This window comes from Gekko japonicus, unplaced genomic scaffold (assembly GCF_001447785.1).
Source record: "Gekko japonicus isolate JY-2015 unplaced genomic scaffold, Gekko_japonicus_V1.1 scaffold2536, whole genome shotgun sequence".
NCBI classification, from domain to species: domain Eukaryota; kingdom Metazoa; phylum Chordata; class Lepidosauria; order Squamata; family Gekkonidae; genus Gekko; species Gekko japonicus.
Window position 1 is genome coordinate 144,833 of NW_015173752.1, and position 10,835 is coordinate 155,667.

Consider the following 10,835-nt stretch of genomic DNA (forward strand, 5'->3'; position numbering starts at 1 on the left):
CCAGCCAGGTGCAAGTGGAGGAGTGGGGAATCAAATCCGGTTCTCGCGGATTAGAGTCCACGCACTTAACCACGACACCAAACTGGCTCCCAAACTAGCTTCCTGCTGATAGATCAAGATGAACAGCCGTGTTAGTCTGTCTGTAGCAGCAGAAAAGGGCAAGAGTCCAGGAGCACCTTAAAGACTAGCAAAATTTGTGGCAGGGGAGGAGCTTTCCTGAGTCACTGCCCACTTCTTCAGGTATTTGAAGATGTGAGCAGTGACTCTCGAAACCCTGGTTCAGGCAAGGCGGAATACCTCCAGGGTCTGGTGGGGCTGCTTCCTGTGATCCAGCATCCTGCCAAGGAATGGGGGCAAGCGTGCCCCCAAAGAGTGGGTTGTCTACGGAAGGAGGAGGGCTCGGGCACACCTGGGAGGTGATCCTTAGGAGGAGGCGGACACCCCGCGTCTTCCTCTGATGCCCCCGTCTTTGAGAATGTCACCTTGCTGTCAAGAACCGTCATGCCGTTCGCTTAAATCCTTAGCGTCTCCACCAATGTTCCCTCTAAGCTGTGGAGTCTTGTGAGCAAAAATTCTACTTTGTGAGCTCCTGGCATTAAAGTTGTGGGCGAGCGTTTTGGCTGCTGCATAAATTCATTTGCTTTGGAGCCATCCCTTCCTGAGCGAAGACAAAAATCTGTGAGCCGGAGGCTAAAAATCTGTGGGTTAACTCACACCAAGTCAGTTTAGAGGGAACTATGGTCTCCACCCAACAGTGCTGCGACTTTTTAAATATCATCTGAATAGAAAACTTGGAGAGAGAGAAAGCAGGGTGCCAAAGGACAGGGCAAAGTTTTGAGTCCAGGGGCATCTTTAAGAGCGAGTTTGGTGTCGTGGTTAAGTGCGCGGACTATAATCTGGGAGAACTGGGTTTGATTCCCCACTCCTCCATTCGCAGCTGCTGGATGACCTTGGGCAAGCCGTAGTTCTGTCAGAGCTGTTCTTGAAAAAGAGCAGCTTCTGCCAGAGCTCTCTCAGCCCCACCTACCTCACAGGGTGTCTGTTGCAGGGAGGGGAAGGGAAAGGAGTTTGTAAGCTGCTCTGAGACTCCTTTGGGTAGTGAAGGGCGGGGTATAAATCCAATCTCTTCTTCTTCTTTTACCTCACAGGGTGTCTGTTGTGGGGAGGGGAAGGGAGAGGAGTTTGTAAGCCGCTCTGAGACCCCTTTGGGTAGTGAAGGGCGGGGTATAAATCCAATCTCTTCTTCTTGCAGACCAACCAAGTTCAATTCTGGGTATAAGCTTTCATGTGCATGTACACATCATCAGATATAAGTGCATGCATGTGAATGTTTATACCCAGAATTAAACTTGGTTGGTTTTAAAGGTGTTACTGAACTCAAACTTGGTTCTGTTGCTTCAGACCAACACAGCGACCCCACCTGAATTTAAAATACGCCAGTGTAGTATCCTGGTTAAGAGTATCGGACTAGTATCTGGGAGACCCAGGTCTGAGTTCCTACTCCTGCCAGAGAAGCTTGCTGGGTGACCTTGGGCCAGTCACACACTCTCAGCATGGCCTGCTTCACAGGATTGTTGTGGGGATCGGAGAGAAGAATGCCGTAAGTCCCTTTGGGTCCCCATTGAGGTGGGGTGTAAGTGAATTAAATAAAGCCGGAAAGAAAGTAAGTAGTAGGGCTTTCTAATAGAAGAAGAAGAGAAGAAGAAATTGGATTTATACCCCGCCCTTCGCTACCCAAAGGAGTCTCAGAGCGGCTTACAATCTCCTTCCCCTCCCCACAACAGACACCCTGTGAGGTAGGTGGGGCTGAGAGAGCTCCTTCAAGGACTGCTCCTGAGAGAACAGCTCTGAGAGAACTTGTGACTGACCCACAGTCACACCAGCGGCTGCATCTGGGGGTGGGGAGTGGGGAATCAAACTGGGTTCTCTCAGATTAGAGTCCGGGCTCTTAACCACAGCACCAAACTGAAAAACACCAGAAAACACTACTGCAACCAAATAGAAAACACGCTGTTCTTCTCTGCGGCTTATCAGTTCCCACAAGACCATTTTACACTGCTAATGAGCCGGACTCCTTGGGATTCTCTCTGTGTCGGATTTTTCCAGGCGTCGGTTTGTTTTTGAACAGGTGGCAGAGACTCAAGATAGAAGATTGGTCCTGGAGGATTTTATTAAACAGCAGCGTCTAGACTGTGTGTTCATTATAACACGGGTTTCTTCCTCAAATGGTAGCCTGGGCAATATCTGGATTGTTCACGCGTTCTTCATCAGGGAAGCATCAGTAGAACCATCTCTCTTCCCACACACCCCCATGGGCCAGTCATCCTCTTCTGGTCGCTCCCTTTTCACCATGGTCCCTCTCCCCCTCCTCCAGCCCCACGCAGTTGCTGCCTACTACTTTACACGGAGAGCGATTCAAATGTGGAATTCGCAGCCAGAGGATGTAGTGATGGAAACAGGAATAAACAGCTTTAAAAGGGGATTAGACTGATTCATAGAGGATAAGCTTATCAGTGGCAACTAGCCATGGTGACTGAGGGGACCCTCCACGTTCAGAGACACTAAGCCCCTGAATCCCAGAGCCAGGAGGCAACATCAGGGGAAGGCCTCGGCCTCTATGCCCTGTTGTGTGCCCTCCAGAGGAACTGGTTGGCCATTGTGTGAGACGGGATGCTGGACTAGATGGAGCTTCACTGGTCTGACCCAGCAGGGCTCTTCTGGTGTCCTTATCAGGGGAAGGCCTCAGCCTCTCTGCCCTGTGGTTGGCCCACCAGAGGAACTGGTTGGCCATTGTGTGAGACGGGATGCTGGACTAGAGGGACCCTCACTGGTCTGACCCAGCAGGGCTCTTCTGGTGTCCTTATCAGGGGAAGGCCTCAGCCTCTCTGCCCTGTGGTTGGCCCTCCAGAGGAACTGGCTGGCCCCTGTGTGAGATAGGATGCTGGACTGGATGGACCACTGGTCAGATCCAGGAGGGCTCTTCTGATGTTCTTATCAGGGGAAGGCCTCAGCCTCTATGCCCTGTTGTTGGCCCTCCAGAGGAACTGGTTGGCTTCTGTGTGAGACGGGATAGTAGACTGGATGGACCACTGGTCTGATCCAGGAGAGCTCTTCTGCTCTGTTGTGTTTCCTCCAGAGGAACTGGTTGCCCATTGTGTGAGACGGGATGCTGGACTGGATGGACCACTGGTCTGATCCAGGAGAGCTCTTCTGATGTTTTTATGAAGGTCTTGGCCTCTCTGCCCTGTTGTTGGCCCTCCAGAGGAACTAGTTAGCCACTGCGTGAGACAGGATGCTGGACTGGATGGACCACTGGTCAGATCCAGGAGGGCTCTTCTGATGTTCTTATGAAGGCCTCGGTCTCTACGCCTGTTGTTGGCCCTCCAGAGGAACTGGGTGGCCACTGTGTGAGACGGGATTCTGGACTAGAAGGACCACTAGTCTGATCCAGCATGGCTCTTCTGATGTTCTTTTGGTGTCAGCTAGAGCTCGTTCCTTGTCTATAGCGGCTCTCTGAAAAACTGTGGGGGGGGGAGTGCTGTCCAAGGAGGTGTTGACATTGGAAGGATTTTTTGTTATGTGCACGGGCCATTTGGGAACTGAGTTGTGGGCATCTTCAAAGGTTCATTTAAAAAAAAATTGTAATGGCTTGTGTTTTCATGTAGATACATCGTCAGCCGCCTCGAGCTACGAGGCAAGGCAGGGCGCAAATCTTTTAATCAATAATGGTTAAGACATAGACTGAAAAAAGATTTTTTTTTAAAAAACGGCATCAAGTTGAGCTTTGGGGGGGAGAATACAAGGCTTGTGCCGTAGATAGAGAGCCTAACTCCGTTGACAGCCTGACGCAGTCTCGGCTCACCGAGTATCTCTGGAAGACGTGTTTCTTTGTTCCGTGCCCTGGCTTCCTGTTGTCTTCTGGCTGTCTCCTTGGGGACTCCCCGTGCAGCCGCTCACACACCTGCCCCACTCCGCCAGGGGCTGCTCAGAGACTCCCCAGAGACGTGGCGAGGTTGCTGCCGAGGACGAGTCTGGGGGGGGGGGAGAAGCAAAAAAAAACCCCTCCCCCTTCACAATGAACTCTTCCAGCGGGAGTCCCCAACCTGTTTTGACCCTGTGGGCAAATCTGGAACTCTGACGCAGCACGGCAGGCGCAGCGACAAAACCCCTGCCCCGAAATGGCCCCCTAGCAGACCCAGCTTAATAAAATAATAAACGAGGAGACGATTGCTGCCGTTTAACTTCAGTCACAGCGTAGATCCTGGTGTCGTGTTGGCAGCCAGTGTCCCCTCTAAGCTGAGTGAGTGTGAGCTAGCTCACGCTTTTTTGGCCTCTGGCTCACCCATTTTTGTCTTTGCTCAGGAAGGAGGGCTCCAGAGCAGACTAATTCATGCCGTAGCCCAATCGCTCGCTCACCACTTGAATGCCAGCGGCTCACAAAGTAGAATTTTTGCTCACGAGACTCCACAGCTTCGAGGGAGCACGGCAGCTGCTCCCAAAGCAACATTTAAAAAAAAACCCGCACAGCCAATCAGAAGCCTTGCTGGGTGGGAGCCCTACCTGGCCCCGCCCACTTCCTAAGAACAGTTGTTGGGTGCCGGAGAAGGGGGGCACCATGTCGGGGACCCCTGCATTACAGAGATCCCTGTTAACATGCCAGAGCAATGCATTGTGTGGATGAGTCCATAGCGAGGGCCCATGAGGGACAGGCCTCGGAGGCACATTTCCGCAACCCGAGGGGAAGTTTCCGGCCTGATCCTGACTCTCTCCCCCGCTTCTCTAGTGCGGACGAGGTGATCCTGAAACCGAGCGGAGCCCAGCTGACGGTGGAGTTCCTGGAGGAGAACAGCTTCAGCGTCCCCATACTGGTCCTGAAGAAGGACGGGCTGGGCATGACGATCCCGCCCCCTTCCTTCACCGTGCGGGACGTAGAGCATTACGTGGGTGAGTTCCCCGGGGCAGGGGGCAGACGGGGTGCCCAGCAGAACTCTGCATTGGGTGGTTTAGCCGCTGCTGGTATTTGAGCCGGGAAGAGGGTGCTGGAGGTAACGCGGCCTTTTGCTTGTGGGACTGACGAGGTTACCCGAGCATCGTTTTACGGTGAGGGAAATGCTATCCAGGCTGCAGTTTGGCGTAGTGGTTAGGAGGGCAGACTCTAATCTGGGGGAACCAGGTTTGGTTCCCGACTCCTCCACATGCAGCTGCTGGTGTGACCTTGGGTCAGTCACAAGTTCCCTCAGAGCTGTTCTCTCGAGGGCAGTCCCCGAGAGCGCTCTCTCAGCCCCACCTGCCTCGCAGGCAGTGTTCCCCCACAAGATGAATTAGTGTGAGCTAGCTCAGTTTTTTTAGCCTACGGCTCACACATTTTCGTCTTCGCTCAGGAAGGAGGGCTCCAGAGCAAACTGATTTATGCAGCAGCCAAATTGCTCACCTACAACTTTAATGGCTGCAGCTCACAAAGCAGAATTTGTGTTCACGAGACTGCACAGTTTAGAGGGAGCATTGCTCACTAGGTGTCTGTGGTGGGGAGGGGAAGGGAAAGGAGTTTGTAAGCCGCTCTGAGACTACTTTGGGTAGTGAATGGCGGGGAGTATAAATCCAATCTCTTCTTCTTATTATTTTACCTCACAGGGTGTCTGTGGTGGGGAGGGGAAGGGAAAGGAGTCTGTAAGCCGCTCTGAGACTCCTTTGGGTAGTGAAGGGCGGCGGCAGGAGGGGGGTATAAATCGAATCTCTTCTGCTGCTGCTTCAATGGGCTCTGTGGAGAAATGCCTGGCGTCCGGGAAGGTTGGCCAACAAGCTTTAAAGTATTCTTTCTCTGAGCTAGGAACAAGTGGGGAGGGGGAGGAAATTGGCCCATGGCGCCCCAGAAGCACCTGAGCGGCCTCTTTAGAAATGCAAATGAGCCTGGCAGAAGAGAAAGTGGGATGAGCCAACCCATCCCCCTCCTCCAGGCAGGAAGCAGAGTGTGGGAGGCGTTGGGCTAGACCAGCCCCGGAGACTATCTCCAGGAACGAGCTGGAGATTTCCCAGAATGCCTTCCAGGAGGGCTCCCAGGGTTCACCTGTGTGACCTGGGAGGACCAGGTCAAAAGGGGTGGGGAGAGTGATGTAAAATGGGTGGAGTCAGAGGTTTAATAAACGTGCTGGCTCCAGCCCGGGGGTGTGTGTGTGTGTGTGTGTGTGTGTCTCCGGGCTGGTCCTTGGAAGAGAACAGACCGCCGAGCTCTTGTCTGCAGGCTGGCAGCCATCTTTGACCATGCGGTCTGGGGAAGGCCTGCAGGGAGCCAAGAGGTAATGAAAGAGCTTTATTTATTTATTTATTTATTCAGTTTATAGCCCGCTGGAGCAGGCTCAGGACGGCTTTAGAGAATTTAGAGAATCTGTGATTTTCTAAGATTAGAAAGGGGCAGCGATGGCTCAAGTGGTTACGACACTGAGCTACAGACCGGAAGGTCGGTAGTTCAGCAGTTTGAGACCCGAGTGCTGCATGACGGAGTGAGCTCCCGTCTGTGGCCCCGGCTCCTGCCAACCTAGCAGTTCAAAAGCAAGAAATGGCAAGTAGATAAATAGGTACTGCTTTGGTGGGAAGGTAACAGCGTTCCGTGCGCCTCGGCATTTAGTCATGCTGGCCACATGACCACGGAGACGTCTTTGGACAGTGCTGGCTCCGGCTTGGAAATGGAGATGAGCACCGCATCCCTAGAGTTGGATTCGACTGGCTTTCGAGCAAGGGAAACCTTTACCTAAGATTAGATGCCTACCCTCTTGTTAACATCAGTTCCGCAAGGCTCTCTTTGTAGCAGGAACTCCTTTGCATATTAGGCGACGCACCCCTAATGTAGCCAATCCTCCCAAGAGCTTACAGAGCTCTTCTTACAGGGGTTACTGTAAGCTCTTGGGAGGATTGGCTACATTAGGTGTCTGTCGCCTGATATGCTAAGGAGTTCCTGCTACAAAAAGAGCCCTGGGAGGAGAGGGGGAGAGGATGCCTTTCTGGCCACCTTTTCTTTTGTTCTTCTTTGTGCCGATTTGGGGTGTGTGGTGCTAAAGCATACTTGTAAGCATTTTCTTTTCAAATCAATATTTTACCCTTTGATGCCGGTGGCGTTTCTTTGTACCTCACAGCCCTCCAACCGCTGTTGGAAATGCTACAGAGGAAACGGGGGACCCCATGGGGGAGGGAGGTGGTCAATGTGCTGGTGGCCAGCCCTCCAGGGGAGCCCCAAAGACACATTTGGTCTCTGGTAACCAGATGCCGGGTAGCAAGAGACCTTGAGGCCCAGTCTCAGAACTGAGAAGGGGAGTCAGGAGTCTTCCCTCCTGGCAGGGAGATCCCAAAAGGACAGTGGTGGTAGTTGTAACCTCGTGGAAGGAAGCAGAATAGCTCCCTCCAGAAGTTGGGAACCGAATGGAGGGGGTGGGCAGAGCAGGGTCTGTAGGAGAAGCGGGCCTGTTCTGCCACAGGCTCTTCTGCACTCCCATTTCTGTCACTTGCGTGCCCCTGTTGCTTTAGGGGGGTTTTCTTTCCCACCTGAGTTCTGCTCCCCCTAGTGGTTGTTTTGATATTATATCACTGTATCTCCGGCATATTTCCTTGGACTTCTAAGATGCAACGGTGTAATATCGAAGCGACCACAGGAGGGAGCAGAACACATGCAGAAGAGAAAATAATAATAATGCCAGCCCTCTATTTTTTATTTATTTAGTTTATACCCCGCCCTCCCCACCGAGGCAGGGTCTATGACATCTGCCGCCACCGAAAGCAGCCAGCCTACAAATGCAGTAGACTCACATGGTGCAGTTTTTCTTGGACTAAACCATCTGGACTGCGGGTGGGGAGGATTGCCCATTGAAGAACATCAGAGAACATAAAGAGAAGCCAATTCTGGATCAGGCCAATGGCTCATCCAGTCCAACACTCTGGGTCACACAGCGACCAAAAATACCAGGTGCCATCAGGAGGTCCAGCAGTGGGGCCAGGACAGTAGAAGCCCTCCCACTGTTGCCCTCACCCCCAAGTACCAAGAATACAGAGCATCCCTGGCCCCAGACCGAGAGTCCCTGTCTATACCTTCTGGCTAATAGCCACTGATGGACCTCTCCTCTAGTGAACAATTTGAACGATTCCCCACCACCCACCCATATGCAAAGTCTCCCAGCATATAAAAAATTGGGAGGCAAGAGTGTTGGGGAGAAAGGTTCCAGGCTAGCTTCCCTCCAGACTTTACAGTTCTCTATGTGCAGGGTTTCTTTATTTTTAAGATGCATAAAGGTAAAGGTTCCCTTGCTCGAAAGCCAGTCGAATCCGACTCTAGGGTTGCGGTGCTCATCTCCGTTTCCAAGCCGAAGAGCCAGCGCTGTCCAAAGACGTTTCCGTGGTCATGTGGCCGCCATGACTAAACACCAGGCGCATGGAGCGCTGTTACCTTCCCACTGAAGTGGTATCTATTTATCTACTTGCAATTTCTTGCTTTCGAACTGCTGGTTGGCAGGAGCTGGAACTAGAGACGGGAGCTCACTCCGTCAAGCGGCACTCGGGTCTCGAACTGCTGAACTACTGACCTTCCACAGCCTGCAGTTCAGCGTCTTAACCACTTGAGCCACCGCAGCTCCTTAAGCATCCTTAAGATGCATACTTCCACCCAATACGGCATCAGAAGCCCTCGGGGCATACAGGATCATGTCCCGGGGGAGCCACGGAAGAATAGCCTCCTGTGCCGGATCCCTCGTCTGCCACCTCCAAAGTGGCAAAGTCCAAGAGAAGCAGCTGTTGTGTGGTTCTTCAGCACTGGGGTGTCTAGTCTAGGCAAGCACACCGGCGCACTTGAAATTGCTTCTGTTGTTGTAAAGCGCTTTGAGCAACAAGGAAAAGCAGGATACAAATCTAGTCAACAAACCGCGCTGAAGATGCTCGGGAGATAGGATAAGTTAAAAATTAATTACTATAGTGAAATAATAGTTACCTAGTGAATGACAAAAAGAAAATTGTTGTTGTAAAAATTAATAAAGAGATGGGCAGGAGGCCGAAGCACTGTGGGAAGCCATATATTAGGGAGGGGGAAAGGGAGGTGGGTAGGGTATGAAAGGGACAAATGCAAAAAATTTAATGTTGATTATGAATGTTTACATCCTAAATAAAAAAAAAAATTGACATAAAAAAACAAACAAACCGCGCTGAAGCTACCGCAGCCCAGAATCTTCCTGTGCTCGACATTAGACAAAGTGACGGACACTCTGGTGGCTGATCTCTGAAATAGTAACTGTTCTGCTGGCCACAGATCCTTGTGAAGGAGAAGGTCTCTCTTCCCCTGCAGGCGCGAACCCAGAGACAAAAGGAGCGTGTAATTATAGTCTAACTCAGGGGTCCCCAAACCTGTAGCGTCTAGGGGCCCTTATGGAATTTTGCAACAGGGTAGTGGGCGCTAAAAGGGCCGCGGTGGCTCAGAGGTTAAGACGCTGAACTGCAGACCGGAAGGCCCTAGTGCTGCATGACAGAGTGAGCTCCTGTCTCTGGTCCCAGGTCCTGCCAACCTAGCAGTTTGAAAGCAAGAAATTGCAGGTAGATAAATAGGTACCACTTCGGTGGGAAGGTAACAGCGTTCCATGGGCCTAGGCATCTAGTCATGCTGACCACATGATCACGGAAACGGCTTCGGACAGCGCCGGCTCTTCGGCTTGGAAACGGAGATGAGCACCATCCCCTAGAGCTGGATTCGACTGGCTTTCGAGCGAGAGAAACCTTTACCTTTACTAGTGGGCACTACCACAAAACGACCCCCATGGGAGGTGGGACCCTAGCATGGGTGGGGGGTAATCATAAAATGGGAGGCTGTTTGGGGCAGTTATCTCTGAACGAGGCTTCCCGCAGGCTCGAAGGCGATGCCTTCTGGAGTGACTCCTGCTCAGATGAAAACCAGGATTTGCCCTTGATTTAGGGGTGCATAGCAAGCTGGTTCCTGGAAACAAGTTGGCAGGTACCATAGTGCTGACGGGCACCCCGTTGGGGGATCACTGCTAGCAGTTGGTGTCCAGAAGCGGGGCATGGCTCCTTGGATGAAAGCAGCTGCCGATCCTCTCCTGGAAGCAAGTTGGCAGGTACCCTAGTGCTGACGGGCACCCTGTTGGGGGATCACTGCTAGCAGTTGGTGGCCAGAAGCATGGCACTGCTCCTTGGATGAAAGCAGCTGCCGATCCTAGAGGCAGACACTCATTCTGCCTGTGGCAGTTTGCGTAGCCTCAAATTGCTTGTTGATATGAGCGATGCTTCCTCTAAGCTGTGGCGTCTTGTGGGCAAAAATTCTGCTTTGTGAGCTTACCGGCATTAAAGTTGTGAGCGGGCGATTTGGCTGCTGCATAGATGAGTTTGCTCTGGAGCCCTCCTCCCTGAGCTGAGACGAAAACGCGTGAGCCAGAGGCTAAGAAACTGTGAGCTGGCTCACACTAACTCAGCTTTAGAGGGAACACTGGTTGCGGGCACGCCTCGAGAAGGGCACCAGGGGATGGAACCGCAGTCGGAAGCCAAGCGTGCCCGCAGTGCCCCCCTCGGTAGCCAAGCAGGACCCGCCTCTTCCCCGACAGATAACGGGGTTTGTTCCCTTCCTACAGGGGCCGACAAGGAGATCGACGTCATCGACGTGACCCGCCAGGCGGACCTGAAGATGCGCCTGGGGGACTTCGTGAACTACTACTGCGGCAGCCGTCGGGAGAAGGTCCTTAACGTCATCAGCCTGGAGTTCTCCGAGACCAGGCAAGGGAAGGGCTCTCGAAGCAGTTCCCCTCCCCCCCGCTAGGGAGAATCCCTGTGTTTTCCTTAGAGCTATTGGTTCTCTCCCC

At 52.5% G+C, this 10,835-nt stretch overlaps 1 protein-coding gene across 1 annotated transcript in view; it reads left to right on the forward strand.

The window, feature by feature from the left end:
- PHF8 (PHD finger protein 8) overlaps positions 1-10,835 on the forward strand; it is a 48,891-nt gene that overhangs the window by 7,749 nt on the left and 30,307 nt on the right. Inside the window, exons 4-5 of the mRNA XM_015423488.1 lie at positions 4,784-4,944; positions 10,608-10,749. Coding sequence (XP_015278974.1) covers positions 4,784-4,944; positions 10,608-10,749 — 303 coding nt within the window. The remainder of the gene's footprint in view (positions 1-4,783; positions 4,945-10,607; positions 10,750-10,835) is intronic.